Here is a 20544-nt window from a genome sequence, read left to right on the forward strand (position 1 = left end):
ATTAAAATACCAATAGCACACTTTGGAGATAAAACTGTTCAGAAGAGGGCAACAGTGCAAAGTGTAATGACATTTCTTTTTACTTTGTGTGATAGAGCATGACAAAAGGACTCAAATTTCTGTTCCTGTGGGTATTTGTCATTCTTCTCATTACAACGTAGAGCCTGTTTCTCTACCCCTAGAGTTTAGACTTGGCCGTGTGACTTGCTCTGGCCAATGAAATATTCCAAAAGCAGATGCTTGAAGTCTTGTGTGTTGGGATTTGCCATTACTTGAGGCTGTTTGTCTTTTTCTTGAGGCCAGAAACTCCCACCATTATGTGACTAACTGGTGACATGTCATCATAGACCAGCTAACCTGCCAACTGGCCCGCATGTGAGTGGCGCCGTCCTAGACTACCCAGGCCCAAATGAACCAGCTCAGACCAGAACTCAGAACTGTTGGGGGGTGGGGAAAGGAAGAAAAAGAAATGTTGGCTGCTTTAAGCCACTAAGTTCTGGGGCAGTTTGTTATGTAGGAATAGATAAGTGAAACATTTCCTTCATGAAAATTTCTTATAATAAGCTCGAGATGTTCAGGAAGCTCTAAGAGTAACAGTTATGCAAAAAATAATGTTTTTATGTGCCAACCACAGAATCCTTTTTTCCCCCTAAAAACAAAGCAGATACTCTCCAACTAAACACAGCCTGAATTAGAGGTCAGATAGCTAAGTCTGTGGTAGGCGTCACTGTGTGCATTCGAGAAGTTATTCCTTTTAGTATTATCCATACTTAAGACTCTTGGATCTTTCAAATGTCTCAGCGCACGATTGTTGTGATAAACATTATTTATCAAAAGGGATGTTTGATACCAGTTGTATTTAACAAACTGTAGACCATCTAAGACTCACTCCTGGCTTAGGAATCTTCTCAAATTCCTTTATTATGAGGTTCTTTTCTTCTGTTAAGCTGTAAAAAACAAACAAACAAAACCCAACAAGTTTGACAATGTACAAAAGAGTAAGCTATTTCTGCAGTAATAACCTTCTGCTTTTTTATAGAGTGTGCTTTCCATGTTTGTTTGCCAGGTCACCTGGCGTCCATTCTCTATGATGGCTTCAGTGACTCCTGGTTAGGGGCCTCCCCCCACCCACCCGGTCCTCTCACAATACCATGTACACCCATCCATTAGAACAGTTAACTCACCACATCACAGCTACTTGCCCCAGCACCTCCTCCCTGAACTCTGACCCCTTCCCAGGCTGGCCCTGGGCCTGCTTTTATACTATTTACAATGAACCAGTGCCTGCCTGGATTACTGCAGTGCCTTCCTCTGATTCCATCAAATAGGGAGCTCTCGCTAGCCAACAGGTCTGGGACCTTGGAGCTAAAGACGCATGCGCACCAGGTGGTTTTTTTTTTTTTTTTGGAATTTTTATTAAATGCAATCATATAAACTAAAGTTAGCGTCATAAGTATGTGCCAATGGAATTTAATATAGGTCAGCTGTCTGGGCCACAGGCTGATGTGGAACGGTCAGAGTTTTGAATACATACGCCTTTACTTTTATTTATTTATTTTTTTTTTTAAGATTTTATTTATTTATTTGACAGAGAGAGATCACAGCAGGCAGAGAGGCAGGCAGAGAGAGGGGAAGGGAAGGAAGCAGGCCCCTGCTGAGCAGAGAGCCCGATGCGGGACTCAATCCCAGGACCCTGAGATCATGACCTGAGCCGAAGGCAGCGGCTTAACCCACTGAGCCACCCAGGCGCACATACGCCTTTACTTTTAGAGCTTGCGTACAAATTGACGGTACTCTACTTCCAACCGAGTGATCATACACCTCACCCAGCCTGCCACCAGGGGGTGGTAGAGTGCTGCCATGTTTTGGTTATAAAGGCCCCCTTAATGCCCCTGAGTTCCAAAAATGATGACGTGAAACCCTCCCACAATAGAAGACTCTACAGCTTTTACTTGTAAATAAGTACAAAAAGGTCTTTTCTTTAAGCAAACATAAGATGACTAATTCTTTAGGACATTTTAAACTAGTTATATTTCTATCATGTGTTTTTTATTAAGAAAAACTGATTTTTTTCCTTTAAAGGATGCATATTTTCCTATTTAATAGAGAAATATATCATTCATAATTCCATCCTATTCACCACAGTTGACCATTTTTACTTTTCTTGTATCTTTTAATAATATTTACAAAATGTTTACAGATGAGTAAATCCATTTTTACCAAACATGTAATTAAAAATATCTTCAGACTTCATAATTAATAACTTAATAGTTTCAAAGTTATCTAGTGGGTAGATGTTGCATAATAAAATAATCCTAAATTATTTTCAGTAACTCTTTATCAGGTCATTTACACGCATCATTTCTAAACTTCAGAACTTACCAAATAGGTATTGTTTTCTTCATTGTACAAATGAAGAAACAGGAGTTAAAGCACCTTTTCCAAAGTCACACAGTCAAGGCTGAACTGACATTCAAGCCTGGAAACCTAGCTCTGACTCAATATCAAGCTGCCAGCCTCTGGCATACATTATTATTTAAATATCCATTATTTTTTTAGAATTTAGAATGCTTTCAGTTTTTCACTTAAAAAAATGTAGTAAATATCCTCATGCATTCTTTTTTTCCCTCCTTTTAGATTCTCCTTTTTGCATGGCGTTACTGAAATAAAGGAAAACCACTTTTGTGCCTATTGATATATATTAAATCTTAACCTTTTAAATTGACATTAAAATTTAAATCTGCCTGACACTTCTAGCTTTCCTGTAGACTCAGGGTTGCTGCAGGGTCAAAGCTCCTCCACACTCCTTTCTTTTCTGCAGCAAGAGAGTCCTGACTGAAACCATGTCATCAAAGGGTTTTGATTTTAAGGACTCATGAGTGAAGAGACAGTAGAAGAAGCCCTGGATGTTGTCATGGGCAGGAGGCATCTTCCAGCCTGAATGGGTAGAAATCGCAGGAGGTAAATTTTTGAACCAGCACAGGCAATAAACATGTAAGAGTCAGCCAGTCCAAAGCCAGAAAGGGCTGCGACGGGCGGCTGTGGCCTCCCGTCAGGAGGTGCTGAAGCGTGGGCTGGTGGTCACTGACAGAAGATTCAGGTGACTCAGACACGCAGCCAGGACTGAGAACCACTTCTGGGGCCAATAGCTGTTAAACTTCGACATGTCTCAGAATCACAGAGGGAGTTTGTCCGGGGTGGGGAGGCTTGGACAGAAATTGGAGTCACTAGTTTTAGGGTTGGAGCTACCTTTTAAACAAGTATGTCAGGGGATTCTCTTTGAGTTATGAAGACAACACCCTGCAAAACCTGTCCTAAGATCATTCTGTTCTTAATTTCCACGAGGAAAGCAGGAAAGATTAAAAAAAAAAAAAAAAGTGTTTAGAGAGTGAAATCTGTTCCAGCTGTGGGTTTTTCCTTCCTACTAATCCTGATGACCTAGATGCCCCTCCGTCATAGCTAACATTCTGGAATTGCAGATGCATCGCCAAAATACTCCCTGTTCCTTTCTTGCCGGATGTTTGTTTCTTGGTTCCAACTTTGCTGTTACTACTAGACTAAGAATGGAAAACGGCCACCCAGACCTGGATGACAGCACAGGGACGGTTGGAACCAGCTAGGAAGCATAAAGAGTCACCATGGCCAACATCACGGGACAGTTGTGTGCATGGGCAGCACAGGTGTCCCCAGTTTCCACGTCCCTACCCATGACAGACAGCGATCACTGACCATGGCTGAGACTTGTCAGAATATCTCAGATTTAGCATGAGAGACACAATTTATTTGCTGTCCAGAGCTGAGGAATTACTAGAAAGCCGAGAAGCCCCACAAGGTAACAAAGCAAAGGCAAGGAAAAGGCTGAATAGAGTATTGGAAAATCTTTTCAGAGACTGTGGTTAGAAAGATAGTAACTTCTGCTTTGTTTCAAAAATGTTTTCAACAGTATTTAATTACTCCATTATTTATAATATTTAACTTACTTAAGAAGGTTATATAGTCTTTCCTAAATTGCATATTCAAGAGGTCAATGAGTATTAATCTCAAAACCAAAACTCTGGTGACATTTAATTATTAACTGACCCTGTAATTATATCACCATCTGTATTTATTAAAGAGTTATATTGTGTGGAAACATGAGAAAATCAACCAAATTATAGAGTAAAATTTTTTTCTCTAGAGCATTTGAAAAATATATTATTTTTCATAGTTGCCAATGATTCAGAGGTTCCTAAAGATACTGGGGGTGGAGGGGTGCTAATTAGGGCTTTTATTATTAAGGCCCTGAATAAAATGAGTTTGTTGTGCTGATCTGAAAAGTATCATCTGTATATTTGGATGAATGGCTTTCTCTCACTGGCTTAGTTTCTTTATTTTTAGGTGGGGATGGAAATATCTACTTTTTTCCTGGGGAGGGAGTATTGAGTGAATTTATTTCTGTATCATTAATATAAAATATATTAAAGCCAATGAAATACAGCCTATAATTCTTTCCTGGTGATACTCCTTTTGGAATTACCATTGTTTCTATGAAACTAAGTTTGTTCATTCTTGAGCTGCTAATATTTGAGACTGTGAGGGAGTCTGCTCAAGCTAGAGGATTATGTGTTACAAATCCAAAAACAATACACACCAAACATTTCTGCAAATGTGTGTCCTGAATGTTCTCGTTCACTGTAGGCCACTGTGATGGTCCCCTCCCCATCCCAAGTAACTCAGTGAACAATTTGCCTGTCTATACCTAAAAGTCAAGGGTTCTGGGTGTTGCTGGGGTTTTTTCCTTGGCAGGAACACTTGGAAATCTTAAACAATTTAAATATCAACTGACTTATGTTCCTCTTACCCTTTCGTGGAAATGTCAAGCATTCATATTTTCAATACTAATGAACAACCACCAATTGTTTTAATTTCATTATTTTCTCAACTGAAAGAGTGCTTACAGAGCACACAAATAGCTAGGGTTTCTTTTTATAGATCTCACTGTGAGCCTGAAACAAGTTTAGATTGAAAGACAGAAAAGAACTCAGATTTTTTTTTTTGCCCCGAATATAATTCTCCTGAGTCAGCTAGCCTTCTTCATCCCCCCGTTGAAAACACAGACCCCAACGAGAGGATTCAAAACTAAGGACTTACAGACCCTCAGAAAGTCACTCAAGTCATTTGCTCAGCTCTCAACAGGAGTGAATTATATTCGCTCCGTCGGAAATTTCTACCCACTCTTAAAATACTCAGAGAAAGTTCTGCCACCTTAAAAGGTAACAAATTCCAGGAGTGATAATTTGGCTTTCTCTTCAGGACCCAGCACCCAGCACATCAGAGCACAAAACTTGGATTGTAGTTATTCTGAAACTCGATCTGGAGAGTGTGGTTTGCTGAACAAAGTCTTCCACTGACTCACTTCTCTGCAGGAGGAATGTTGGAGATTTTGGAAGGAACATTTGCCTTCTAGCAATACATATCTACTTCAGTTCACTGAATGACTTCCCCTAAATCCGGATGAGTAATTAACTGTGTCTTCCAGAAGGCTATTATTACTTTCTTTCTTGATCCTGAGGAATAGTTTAGGAGAATAAGGTTGAGTATGTGACCAATGTTGTTATGTTAGAAAGACAGAGGGAGCCACATGTGACCCTCAGCTCACAGGGATTTGCCTACAGATGCTTGTAGGCGCCCACCATGCAGCCACGTGGTCTGGCACTACTGAAAGGACATGGAGCCACCGTCAGGGCGAGAGAGGGTGAGAGCGTGTGACCAGTCCTTGTTCTCTGCCGTGTGTTCTTTGGCTACAGTTTATGGCTTTCCTGACACAGGGAAAACAAAGCAGGGATCTCCTCCGGAGAGCGTCTCCCTGTCACCTGGGCTTTTTTCTAGAAATTGGGTAACCTTGTTCAGGAATGGCCTGTTCTAGGATACCAAGGAGAGAGCTAGGCTTTAATCATTTGAACGTTGCCATCTCCCACTCACTGTGCCTAAAATTCCTTCCGAGTTCAGTCTCATTTTTCTGACTTCGTTTATGTGGAAAGAGCTTGGCTCCGCTCTGTCTTCAGTGTGTTTGTTGAGAGAAGTGTGCACTTACCTGTTTAATCTGTACTGATTGTGGAACTCTCTTTCTTTCACCGCATTATATTCGTTTTGATATTTGAGAAGTTGTTCTCGCATTTTAGAAACCTCTGTGGTGAACGCCTCAGGAAAATCATCGGCTTGCTGCAGGTGAAACTGCTGCTGTCGTATTTGCTCCGTGAAACGTTTGGCATCCTCTAGAAGTTGGACCTCTGACTCTTGTGTGCTGGGTTCCATGAAACAGAGATTCAAATGATGAGAAGGAGGTACTTTTAACACCCGTAGTAGCTCGCCTGGGGGTCTAGCAGGGAGAGGAAGGAACATGTCCACACTACTCCCGGTTCCTTTCATTCCCAGGTTCAGTTCAATTCAGTGACATTTTTGTGCCAAGTATTGTACTGGGTACTGGAGGTGAGTAGAGCTCATAGTCTCACAAGGGGAATGGATGGAATAGGCGCCTAAAGCACCAGGTGACAAGTACTACCCCTAGTGTCTAGATCAAGACGGTGGGAGAGACAGAGCACTGTGTTGGATGGGAATGCGGTACTTGTACTTGACTCTTAGGAATAATCATGACTCCCCAGACTGGCAGGCGTGTTGATGATAGGGACTAGAATGAGTCCTCCCTTCAGCTGGCCCAACAATGCTGGCTTTCTCTAATTCCTGAGTTCTCCTGATCCAACTGTAAGAAAATCTTTTCCTCCTTAGTGAACTAAGAAAGATCAAAGTTTTCTAATAACACTTTACTAGGAAACCAGGAAGAAAAATTCTATAAAATTGTGGACCTCAACTACCTTACAGAGTTCTGATCCTATCTTCAGTGTCTGGCTAGAGCTGGACTTGTGTATCACAGTTGAGGGCGATTCCCTATCTGGGAGCTCTTGTCTCTGTCAAGGAAAAAACGTTCAGTATCTGGCAAGAAGAAGATCTGAATGGACACAGAAAGTTTCTGTTTCCAAGTCCATAGACTTGGTGGAATCTTCTAAAACTCCCCCAACCTCTGCTGCAAGCTGGAGGCAGCTGCAGCCTCATCAGCAGACTTGATTCATCTTTCTCGGAAACCCAGCTGCCTTGTACTAGCTGTCTCTCCTCTACGGAAGCAGGACTGGCGCCATTTCTTGTGTTAAAGCCAGCACTGCTCTTTGGTGCACGCCCTACCAAGCTTCCTCACCAAGAGAAACCTTCAGGGGTCTCCTCATGTGCAGAGATGCCCAATGACTTGATCAAGGCTGTCTCGACTGAAGTCACCTGCTCCACCCATTTCCTCTGGCTTTAACATGTCATTTGTTCAATAACATCCAGTGAAACATTTCCTGGGACATAATATGTTCCAGGCACTATGTTAGGTCCCAAATAGCAATAGTGGCGACTGTGATAACACGGATAATTTCTATTAATGAAAGCTGGAGTTATTTCTTACCATTCCATTTCCTTGCATGTCAGTCTAAAGTTGCCTGGTCACCTTAATCTGAGTCTTCACCTGTGGAGTTGTGAAGCATTGACTTGTGCCACAATGTCTGATCTCCCCCAGAAAAAAAGTGGACAAGGTGGCTAGGGTTCTAACCAGAACACAAATGCTAATTTACCCACGTGGATTTGAAACACAGTGTCAGCAGAAGAGAACATAACTTCTATAACGTGGTTCCAATGCAAAACTCAGTGGGTTTCAGTTCAGCATTTGCAGTCTGTGTCGCAGTGCTAAAACCTCAGCAGCAGGAGTGGAGAGTGTGTCCTCATGCCGTTCTCACCCAGCACGTAGGAGTGGGAGAGGGTGGTGGGTGTTCGTAATGACAAGAGAGGGAACTAAAGGGTCAAGAGGAGGTAAGATGTGGGTAGCAGAAGGGAAGTAAGGGTTTTGCAACACAACCTGGAAGTAGGAAGAAACAACGACATTGGTCCTACACTGTTGTCCGTCATTGGGGCCTAGGGAACTGAACTGTGGGCCAGGGAAGGAGGAAGCCAAATCAGCACCCCACAAAGCATGCCCAGAGAACTGCATGGGTCCCTCTCCCTCATTTATGTTGAAAAAGCTTACCCCAGCCTTTCCATCTAAATCTTCCAAGTTCCTGAGTCTTGAGAACTATGTGTACACACTGGCAGTCAGCGCCATTTGTGGGAAATGGAGTCTCCATGAGGGATGGGGGTGAGGAGTTAGCTGGAGGCTGACACTGAGGAAGAGGAGGAGGAGCCAGAGCTGGATGGTTGTCAGGAACGCGGGTGGAGCTGAGTAAGTAGGCAGCGGAGTGAGAATGAAGAGCTTGTAGGAATGTAGCCTTGCTCTCCTTCTGGTGCTTCACTCTTCCCCCAGGCTCCCATCCTCAAAGTAGCCAAATGGACTCTGGGCAGAGAATGAAGTAGGGCTAATGTTTGAAGATGGGGGAGCGGATGGATGGGGAATGGCAGGATGGAGTTTCTATACATTGCTGTCTCTCTCTGGCTTTGAGTGAAGACATCATACAAGGTTATGAGGCAGGAGGTTGTGGGGAAAATGAAGAAGGAGGCTGGGAATAGTAAGAAGTAGCAGCAGAACTGCATTTCCCTTCTTTCTTCATTCTCCTTCTCCCTGATTCCCAGTGGTTCATAGCAGGTGCTTAGAAAACTTTGTGGAATTATCCTGGGGAAGCCTATTCTCACCTGCTGCTGACTGTGATGAGGCTAAGGGGAGTAGACTAGGGTAGGTGGAAGGGGTAAGAAGACCAGCGTCTCAGCAGATGTAAGCTGAGGTTGTGCTCGAACCTATACCTCTGAGTGGTAGAGAGAGATGGGGAGAGAGAATCCTACAAGAGTGTCCTGTAGCAGATAATGTCCGGGTCACACCAAATCCCACTCCCCACCTTGCCCACTCTGGAGGTCATCTGTAGCTTTGGTGGACAGTTACCATACACACTGACAGCACCTGTGTTCCTCTGCCTGAGAGCTTTCTCTGGCCACAGGAACTTGCTTGGCTTCTCAGGGGGCATTGCTAGAAGTGCCAGGAGATCACCTCCCTAGGAACAATCGTTCATCAACAAGGGATGGAAAAACAATGGGCAAATAGCCCAGTTTCCTCACCCTTTGGTGGGAGAGTTCAGAGATGTGTTCCACACCCTTAGAGAGTCCTCAGCGAGACAGTCGGCCCCAGGGCAAACCTACAGAGAAGCACACTCCTGGCTAGATTCCTCCCTTCCCCATCTCACTTCCCCATCCTCCCCTGAAAATTTCCGGTATCACTTCTCAAACTAGTTGAACTCAAACCTTGGCCTTGAGGCCTGCTTTTGGGTGAATAAAAAATAAGATAGATCCCATCACACACACACACACACACAGAGAGAGAGAGAGAGAGAGAGAGAGAGAAATACAAATATGGTAAAAGATGTCTCCACATGAATGAATAACCTACCTTACCACGGTGTCATGCAGCAAGGTGTACTTGGCTTTTAACTCTGCCATTCTGGTTCCAGGAAGTTTTCCCATACTGTGTAACTAGCAAAGAGAATACAAGATCACTGTTAGCCATCACCCTTCTTATGCTTAAAGCAGAGACAAAATGGATACAGGGATATCTTATAAAATCTTCCCATCCAACATTAGAGAAGAAACATACCAGGCAATATGGTGCATTGCAAAGATGCTGGGTGTTTGGGGAAAATGGTTCTATTCTGCCTCTTGTAATCTCTATGTTCCTGATCAAGACTCTTACCTCTCTAGACTATGATATCTTCATCTGTAAATTGAGGGAAGGAATTGAGCTAAATTCTTCCAATTCTGAAAAACATACTTCTAGATTTAGCAAGCAGCCTGAATAGTATAGATGACTAGAATGGCTGCTGTAAGTTGAGAGAACTAATAATTACCGAGCAACTATTACAGGCAACTATTGTACATCAAGGATTTCTTTGTCAGAAAGGTTTTGTGAAGTAGGGATTATGTCCATTTTAAACTAAAGTTGAGAAAGTTAACTGATTTGTTTCAAAGTTAAAGAGCTGGTTAAAGGAAGTATCAGAATGTAAACCCAAATGGTCCAGCTCCAAAAATCCATGATTGTTCCCCTGTCCCACAGTCTCTCTGCCTCTACAACCAAAGAAGCACACAAGTTTATTTGGTACATAAAGTGATATTATCTTTTCCTTTTTCATTTCTGGTAAAAGAACGTTTGATTTGTCCTCTGAATTCATAGTATAGGATAAATAGTTAATAGGATAAATAGTAATAGACATCAGAGTACAACATGAAATGCTGACATTTTACTATAATGCGATGAGCATTTGTGTTAGGTTTGACTTTAAGTGAACTGCTATTGACATAGTATGAAAAAATGGAACTAAAGAAGAGATTTGTGTTTATCAATGCCATGTTCTTGAGTGTCTCTGTTTTCATCTTCTTTCCCTGGCCCCACTCGTCCAAGTCCCATCCCATCTCAACTAGACTACTGCAGAACTTCCCACTGTCCCCCTCCCCATCCCTGCGTCCACTTGGCCCCCATCTGTCTACATTCCAGGGAGATTTTTTGAAAAATCAAACAAGGTCTTGCTATGCTGAATTTTCAAGACTCAAGTGAAACAGAATTCAAGACCCTGGAGATGACCTCTGAGGTCCTGTATGACCCTGCTACCTCCCAGTCTCCTTTCAAAACCCACTCCTCAAGCTTTTAATGCTCCAGCCACACTGGTTTCCTTTTAGTACCATAAATGCATGAATCTCTGTCCTTGCCCTGGACCTCCATGTTGGCCATTCCTCACTTTTTTCTGACTCCAATTCTTTCTTCATAACTCAGTTTCTTTTTCTTTTCCTTTTAAGATCTTATTTATTTATTTTATAGAGGGAACACATGCACAAGTAGGTAGAATGGCAGGCAGAGGGAGGGAGAAGCAGGCTCCTCACTGAGCAGAGAGCCCCATGTGGCTTGAAGCCAGGACCCTGGGATCGTATGAGCTGAAGGCAGATGCTTAACTGGCTGAGCCACCCAGGTGCCCCCAAACCTCAGTTTCAATATCAATCCACAGGCCTTTTCTGACTTCTAAATTAAGATAGAACCCACACACACCACTGACCCCAAAAGAATGCTGTACTTCATTACATATAACATATTACAATCTATAGTAATAAATATATTTACGTGACTCCCCAACCACCTGTATAAGCACTGCAAGGAAAGTGCCTGAGTCACCAGTTCTTCACGGTGTCCTCAGCCAGTAGAGACCCAGGACAGTGCAACTACTCGGCAAGCACTTGCCGTGCAAGCAAACTGATGAGATGGGAAGGTTGGCGTCTTCACAGTGGGTTTTCATGTCTCTCTACCCAAATCAGGGTAGAAAAAACATTATAATATGCATTGTGGAACCTTCTCTCTTTTGTGAAAGTGTTTGAGGCCCTTACCAGATATGGGGTCCCATCCTCACAACCCTGATTTTCTATATATGGGTGACATACAGTAAACAAGATTTCTCTTTTTTAGTTATTTGCATTCTGGTCAGTTAATAGACAGTGTAATATTAATTTCAGGTGTACAATTTAGGGATTCAACACATTCAACACCCAGCACTCATCACACCAAGTGCCCTCTGCCCTCCTTAACCCCTGTCACCTATTTCACCCATCCCCCCACCCATCTCCCATCTGGTGACCATCAGTTGTTCTCTGTACTGAAAACGCTATTTCTTGGCTGTCCTCTCTCTTCCCACCCTACCCTCCATGATCATTTGTTTTGTTTCTTAAATTCCACATACCAGGGAAATTATATTGTATATGTCTTTCTCTGACCAGCTTTTTTCGCTTAGCATAATACTCTCTAGTTCCATTCATGTTATGGCAAATGACAAGATTTCATTCTTTTTTATGGTTGAGGAATATTCCATCATATATACCCACCGCATCTTTATCCATTTACTAGTGGGTAGACATTTGGGCTCCTTCGATAATTGGGCTGCTGTTGATAGTGCTGCTATAAGCATGTATCCCTTTGAATTAGCAATTTTGTATTCTTTGGGTAAATACCTAGTAGTGCAATTGCTGGATCTTGGGGTAGTTCTATTTTTAACTTTTTGAGGAGCCTCCCCACTGGGTAAAGAAGATTTTTAAGCCTTTGAGGAGGTTCTACTTCTTCCTATATCAAATATTTTGAAATGTATTAATATGTCACCATACATATAATTCACATTTAATTTCTTAAGCGCTGAGTTGCTATTGGTAGGTTGACCTCATGGTACATTTTATAAATATTTCACAAAACACATTAATTTTGTTTCTTCAGTTTTCTTTCTGCATTTTTGAGTTAATATGTAATTTACTTCAGATCGCAAACATTTTCACTAGTTCCTAAAATCAGTGTAAGCCATCAGCACTGCACCTTTAAGGCCTAATATGTTAAACAAACAAACAAAAAGCTTTGCATATAGGCTTTCTTAAAGGAGAAAAATTACTGGGAGAAAACTATGAAAATGTAAGGGTGAGAATATGTTTGTATGTGTGTGCATGTAATATGAAGACCATGTGGGTACCAGCCTCATAATTAGGCAACAAGTTAATTACTCTAGGTAAACCATTGAATAAGGTAATTATGGAATCTTATGTTTAAAAACACATATTGTACTTATAATTTTGTTTTCAAGCTGAAATTACATTACTTCTCACCTACTGCCCTGCATAATGGAAGCAGAAGCAAATGTGACCTAGGTCCTCCCCGCAGGAACTCACTGTTTGAGAAGACAGACGTAAAAGAAAGTACAGAACACTCACTCTCCACTCAGTAGTTTTATTGTTAGTAAATAACCATATTTGGTAGTATGCCATTATTTTCTCTATATTTTAAGTGAAAGCAGATGAGTAAGATTATAAATTATAGACCACTTCCAGGGGTGGAACTTCCAGAATGGTCATTTGAAAAGCTTGATGAATCTTCTCCCTCAAAGAAACATTGACTCAACCATCAAAACTAACTAACACAACCATTTAATGGACCTAAGGACAGGTAAAATATTGAGATGTATCTATTTAACAAAATCCAAAACTCAGGAAGAACAGTAGCCAACCGTGGCATTTGAACCAGGAACTGTACCCATTACCCCAGCCCCATGTGTGGAAGAGCTATTCTGGGCAGCCTTAGCAGCCAGTGAAGAGCTGATCTGCCCCACCTTCCTATTTATTGCTAAAGACCTCTTCAGGCGGGTGGGGGCAAAGTTCAAAATAAAAGCAAGAAGAAAATATCTACACAGAGACATCAGAGGCTGCACACTGTGGGGGAGACACACTTCACAGATTAGTCGAGCCAAGTCACTAAACAAATAAATGAACAGCAGTAACACAAACCCAACAGCAACGACAAGAAGCCTTGGGAGAATCAGAAACCAGAGTTGTTAACAATGTATTATGTAAAATGACCAGTTATCAACAAAACAGTTATGAGTCCTTCAAAGAAATAGGGGGAAAAAGGGCAAAAACTCTTTTGGGAGGGGTGCAGATGTTGGAATTAATGAAGACTTCAAAGGAGCTATTATAAATATGTCCAAATATTGAAAGGAAACCATATTTAAAGAATTAAAGGAGAATATGATGGCAATTCATCAAATAGTGAATATTGATAAGGTATTGATCTAGAAGGCTAAGAACTAAGATGATAAAGTTATGTTCTTTGGGTCAAAAGAATGTATGATTTTTATATTTTTATGTTGGCTTATCTGTATTTTCTAATTTTCTCCAAACCATGTATTGCTTTTAATAATAAAAGGCTATTAAAATATGCTTGAAAATTATTGCTGTAAACAGTAGGGATTCAGAGCAGAATTTCAAACTGGAGAGGGCTGAGTTCAGATCCTACTGGCAGATACAACCAGATTCTAGCTCAGTCTTAATGAAAACTCAGTACTAAGTTGAATCTTTTCTAAAATACCAGTTATTTGCAACCGAATGGGAGGTGGGCCACGGGTACATGCTGGCAGGTTTTATGACTATAGAAAAAGCCGGAAGGCAGGAGAGACTTCCTTTCCTATTTATTGTTTGTGTCACCCCAGTAGCCTTTGATGCCTACAAATCAATGAAGAAAGCTGACGGGGCAAAACATCTGGTATACCTTTATAGTATCTACATAAATTGAAAAAATTTAAGTCATTGATGTTTAGAAAGAAGATTGATAAGCTATCTTTTATTTGGTCTACTCTTCTAAAAACAAGTCTGTCTTTAAAAGATCAGGGGTGCTTGGGTGGTTCAATAAGTTAAGTGTCTGCCTTCAGCTCACATCATGATCCCAGGGTCCCGGGACTGAGCCCTGCATTGGGCTCCCTGCTCAGCGGGAAGCCTGCTTCTCCCTCTCCTTCTGCCTGCTGCTCCCGCTCCTTCTTTGCTCTCTCAGTCAAATAAATAGATAAAAATCTTTTTTAAAAAGAAAAGAAAAAGATCAAACTGTGAAGAATGGATTCTAGCTTTCTTAAAAATAAAATTCATAATCTGGATGTAATATAGATCTAACAGTGACTCTTCTGCGAAACTGTAAAATGTCTCCATAAGTGAGTCTACCTCTGGTTGGGAATTTCAGGCTCAATTCTAGAGGATGAAATGCTTCACTTATCAGCATGAACATGGAAAAAATGGTTGTTTTCACACTGCATGATACAAATGGGCACAGAAACCGAGTTTGTCATCTTTTAAAAATGCAGGATCTAAGGCATAGAGTGTAAGACCCAACTAAAATTGTCAAAGAGCATACATAAGGAAAGGTTAGAAATAATGTCATGAAGTTCATAAATATGATTTCACAATAGATAATTGTGTTACTGAATTGCCTTGGTGGTAACTGAGACTGGAAGGAAACATTTACTCTAGAGCTGAAAGTTTAACAAGGGTTCATGATTCATAGGCAACGTGTAATGATACGGAAAAAATTCCAAACATGGAAATTCTAGGACATTCCAAGGGAAGTAAGAACTTTCACCAAGTGAACTTAATGTGGAAGGGGGTCAGCATGAGGAAACAATTAGGTGTTTGTGTGGGTGTGCGCAGGGAACCACAGTGACCGTGGTTATTAACCTATTTGATTCTTGTTGCCTCTATGACACTACCTACTGGTTTGGTCTTATCCTGATAAATGGCTGCCTTTGGGGGCCACAACTTGAAAGCATGAACTTGAAAGCATAAACCTTGCCATCCTTGTCTCCTACACACACTCTCCCTTTCTCTGCTAGAAATAAACAAGATGACCATTTGAAACAGTTTTCAAATGCAACTGAGTTCTCAACAATGCTTTGTCACTCACTGTTGTTTGACTTTTCCCCTTGGTTGTTAGGTATATGGGAAAGCTTTAGCTTTAGCTTTCCCATATACCTAACTAAGTCACCAAACAGAATTAAATTACCTGAACCCATCCTCTATGTCAACGGACCCATTTATCTGCAGTCACACCTACCCTTAACTTCTTTTCCCAAATCTCAAAAATGAAGTCCTCCTTTCGTCTTGGTTAGGGCAAACCTATCCACCTGTGTTTTCAAATATATTCTCTCCTAGCTTGTCCTAGATGTTAAAGCATCGGCTATACCTTTCTTTCCTTTATACTCTCTATTTCTCCGTCTTAATTGGCTCAGTCTAATATTGTAGTCAAGTACATCACAAGTGAACTTTGATTTGTATTCCAGCCCTACTACTTTTTTTTTTTTAATTCCAGTGTAATTAGGGTACAATGTTACATTAGTCTCAGGTGTACAGTATAGTGACTCAACAATCCTATACATTACTCACTGCCTTATCATGATAAGTGTACTCTTAATCCCCTTCACCTATTTCCCCTATCTCCCCACCCATCTCCCTTCTGGTAACCACCAGTTTTCTATATTTGAGTCTATATTTTCGTTTGTCTCTTATTCTTTGTTTTGACCAGCTCTACTACTAATTCACTTTGTAACTTGGAGTCATATTTAATCAATCTGTGCCTCAGTTTCATCAGCTGTAAAAGACAAAAGTCAACCAAACTTCATAAGTCTGTAGTGAAAACTAAATGAATAATTATAAGTAAGGTTTTGGTATAGTGTCAAGTACACAAATAAGAGCTTAATAAACAGCAGGTATTTTATTTTTATCATCATTGACATTATCCTCAATCTACAAATTTGCTCAAGTCTTTCTCATTTAAAACAAACAAACAAACAAACAAACAAAATCCACCTTGGATGCTACGCTCCTATCTCTGTCTCCTTCACTCTCATTTCAGCTTTTCTCAAAGAAGTCATCTCAGCTCTGTATCTCCACTCTCTTACCTTCCAGTCCCTCACCAGTTCATAGTCATTGGTTTGTTAGCACTTGACCAAACTGATTAATTCACAGATGACTTTCTCATTTCTCTGGCTGATTTTGAGATTTTTCTCTTAAACCCTGTCTTCCAGTACTTTGTGTATGATTTATCTGGGTATTGTTTGCTTCTGCCTGAGATCTGTCCACAGTGTTGGATCTGTGAGTTCATAGTTTTCATCACATTTAGAAAAATTTCAAATGTTGGTTTTTCAAATATTTTTTCTGTCCCCCCTTCTCTCCTTCTGCAACTAATTATTCATATGTTTGGCCACTTGATGTCCACAGATCACTGCTGTTGTCTTGATTTTTATTTTACACTCCTTTTTCTTTGTTTCATTTTGAATAGTATCTATTGTTACATCTTAAAAATCCACGAAACTCTTTTTCTTCTAGTGTTTATCTGCTGTTAATCCCATCCAGTGGATTTTTTATCTCAAATACTGGATTTTCATCTTTGGAAGTTTGATTTGAACCTTTTTACAGCTTTCTCTTTTCTCATTATGTTTATGCTTCCTTCCACCTTTTTTCCTAATATTCAAAATCTCTGCATCTGTTCCGATGTCCTTGTCTATTAATTCTATTTCTGTTCCACTTCATTGTTTGATTCTTCTCCTCATTATAGGTCATATTTTCCTGCTTCTTTGCATGCCAGACATTGCCAATTTTATACTATTGGGAGATGGATTTTTTTTTTAATATTCCTTTAAATATTTTGGGACATTGTGAGTCATAGTTAAGTTACTTGGAAACAGTTCGATTCTTCCAAGGCTTTGTTTGTGATCTTTGTTAAGGAAGTCCAGAACGATCTTTTGTCTAGGGCTAATTTGGCAGCACTACTGAGTCAATACCTTTGTACTCAGTGCCCACACATTAGGAGGTTTTTGTATTCTGATTGGTGGCAACGTGAACTATTAGCTCTGTGTGAGTTTCAGGTGTGGTTCCACCCCTTCCTCTCTGGGAGTCCTGTCTCCAGCCGCAGCAGTATCCTAACAAGCATGCACGGATCAGGATTCCTCTGCAGATCTCTGGAGCTTCTGCCCTCTGACACTCTTCCCTCTCCTCACCTATCTGTTTTTGCCAACTTGGCCTCCCTGAATCCCCAAACGTGTCATCACAAATCAGCAAGACCACCTGGGTCTGTTTGGGTTCCCCTCCCTATGCTATCCCTTGGAAACTCTGAGTTGTACGATGGCACAATTATAGATCTCCATTCACCATATACCCCCAGAGATTACTGTCCTGTGCAGTCTATTGTCCAAAGTCTGAAAACCACTGTTTCATCTAATTTGATTTTAGTTGTTTAAGGTAGGAGGATGTATCTGGGTCCTGTTACTTCATCTTAGTTGGAAATGGAGTCCCAGTGACCTCTTAATTATTATATTCAAATGACATTTCTCTGTCCTTAGGTTACTTGATAATTTTATAACTTTTATTACTACTGACCTATTTATAGTTCATCATTACCGGTACTCTCTCCTCTTCCAGGTCCTGTAATACATAGTCTCACAGTCGTCTCTCTTACTTTTCCGTTTTCTTCTCTGGTCCTCCCTTTAAAAGCCGGTGCCATCCAGGATTTGGTCCTTATATTTTCCCTTTTTATATTATTTACTTTCCCCAGGGCCTCTTATTCACTCCCAGATTCTAACAGCTTTGTAAGAAAACAACTTTTTCAGTTCTGCAGGCTGTTGGAACAGCTAGAACTTTTTTTGGTCCACGAACTTGTAAGACTATGGGAGTTAGGGTTAGAGAGTAATAAACATTTTTGTCCAACACCTGGAATACATGAAATTGTTTATTTAATACAGTATCAGTGTTCAGGTATTGTGATCATTTTTTTAGACAGAAACTTCTCATGTGGCATTTTATCCTTTAATAAACAAAATATATAATTCTTTATGGAGCATATGCAAGAGATAACTAACCACTTACCCCAACTTCAAGTCTTGTCTCCTTTGAATATGCCCCTCTGTGCTGCCAGCAAAACACAATTTTCACCTTGTTTAAGCCCTTCAAAGGATCCCATCATCTTCAGGAATAACTCTAGGTCCCTTAACATGGGCTTTCATTAGACAAGGGCTTTCATTATCTGGCAGCTACCACCCTCTCCAAGCTGGTCTCCTCCCTTTCTAAACCTCCTATAACCATTTCAGTTCTGTGTCACCGCCTGCGCTGGGCAGAATGATGCTCTTCCCTTTGACCCCAAAGGCGTCACATCTTAATCCCCTGTGACATACCTAGTGATATGTTACTTTACATGGCAGAAGGAACTTTGCTGATGTGATTAAGAGTATGGACCCTGAGATGCAGAGATCATTGTGGATTACCTGACTGGCCCAATCATAGGAGTATTTAAAGCAGAAGACCTTTCCTGGCCAAATTAGAGAGATGAAATAGAAGGAAGAGGAAAGATTGCAAGTGTGAGAAGGAGTTGGCCTACTAGAGGAAGGGGGTCATAGGACAAGGAATGTCTGTAGCCTCTAGAAGCTAGAAAAGGAAAAGAACCAGATACTGTGGTAGAGCCTCCAGAAAAGAATGCAGTCCTGTCTACACCTTGATTTTAGCTCGGTGAGAACCCTGTTGAACTTCCAACCTACAGAATTATAAGATCATAAATTTTTGCTGTTTAAGCCACCAAATTTGTGGTAATTGGTTAGGAGAGCAGTAGAGAATGAGACAGTTCCCAACCCTACCACGTCTTCCTGATCTTCAATTTTTTTTCTCTCTTGTCTGCTTGGAGAGCTCTTATTCACCCTTTAAAACATCTCAGTGGTCATCACCTGATACCTCCAGGCAGAATCACTTATTTTTCTCTATTTTTAGTTGCATCTATTACAGTACACATTATACACTACTATCAAAATATGTTTTAACATGTTTTTCCCTCTAGGTTGTGTATTTTTTGGTGATGGAAACAATACCTTACTCATCTTTTTTTTTTTCCTTTTTTAAAAAATTTTTTATTTTTTATAAACATATAATGTATTATTAGCCCCAGGGGTACAGGTCCATGAGTCACCAGGTTTACACACTTCACAGCACTCACCATAGCACATACCCTCTCCAATGTCCATAACCCCACCACCCTCTCCCACCCCCCTGCCCCCAGCAACCCTCAGTTTGTTTTGTGAGATTAAGAGTCTCTTATGTTTTGTCTCCCCCATCCATCCATCTTGTTTCATTTATTCTTTTCCTACCCCTCAAACCCCCCACATTGCATCTCTACTTCCTCATATCAGAGAGATCATAGGATAGTTGTCTTTCTCTGATTAACTTATTTTGCTAAGCATGATACCCTCTAGTTCCATCCACGTTGTCGCAAATGGCAAGATTTCATTTCTTTTGATGGCTGCATAGTATTCCATTGTGTATATATACCACATCTTCTTGATCCATTCATCTGTTGATGGACATCTAGGTTCTTTCCATAGTTTGGCTGTTGTGGACATTGCTATTATAAACATTCAGGTGCATGTGCCCCTTTGGATCATTACGTTTGTATCTTTAGGGTAAATACCCAGTAGTGCAATTGCTGGGTCATAGAGTAGTTCAATTTTCAACTTTTTGAGGAACCTCCTTGCTGTTTTCCAGAGTGGTTGAACCAGCTTGCATTCCCACCAAAGTGTAGAAGGGTTCCCCTTTCTCTGCATCCTCGTTAGCATCTGTCATTTCCTGACTTGTTAATTTTAGCCATTCTGACTGGTGTGAGGTGGTATCTCATTGTGGTTTTGATTTGTATTTCCCTGATGCCGAGTGATATGGAGCATTTTTCACGTGTCTGTTGGCCATCTGGATGTCTTCTTTGCAGAAATGTCTGTTCATGTCTTCTGTCCATTTCTTGATTGGATTATTTGTTCTTTGGGTGTTGAGTTTGATAAGCTCTTTATAGATTTTGGATACTAGCCCTTTATCTGATATGTCATTTGCAAATTTCTCCCATTCTGTCAGTTGTCTTTTGGTTTTGTTAACTGTTTCCTTTGCTGTGCAAAAGCTTTTGATCCTGATGAAATCCTAATAGTTCATTATTGCCCTTGCTTCCCTTGCCTTTGGCGATGTTCCTAGGAAGAAGTTGCTGTGGCTACCTTACTCATCTTTGAGCCCCAGCACATGGCTTGGTATCTCGTAAGGGCTCGATAACGTTTGCTAACCTGTTCCTGATCTAAGCTTATCTTAAAACAAATGATACAGTTGTAAAAACTCTTGTTCATTCACTTATTTGTCAGAGAAAGTGGGTATAAA

General features: G+C 40.8%; 1 protein-coding gene across 1 annotated transcript in view; it reads right to left on the minus strand.

Moving 5' to 3' along the window:
* The window catches only part of CCDC146 (coiled-coil domain containing 146), a 119439-nt gene that overhangs the window by 29930 nt on the left and 68965 nt on the right, over positions 1 to 20544 (minus strand). Inside the window, exons 3-5 of the mRNA XM_082692426.1 lie at positions 9437 to 9519; positions 6074 to 6283; positions 890 to 947 (exon numbers count right to left, since the gene is read on the minus strand). Coding sequence (XP_082548552.1) covers positions 890 to 947; positions 6074 to 6283; positions 9437 to 9519 — 351 coding nt within the window. The remainder of the gene's footprint in view (positions 1 to 889; positions 948 to 6073; positions 6284 to 9436; positions 9520 to 20544) is intronic.

This window comes from Mustela nivalis (assembly GCF_964662115.1).
Source record: "Mustela nivalis genome assembly, chromosome: 12".
NCBI classification, from domain to species: domain Eukaryota; kingdom Metazoa; phylum Chordata; class Mammalia; order Carnivora; family Mustelidae; genus Mustela; species Mustela nivalis.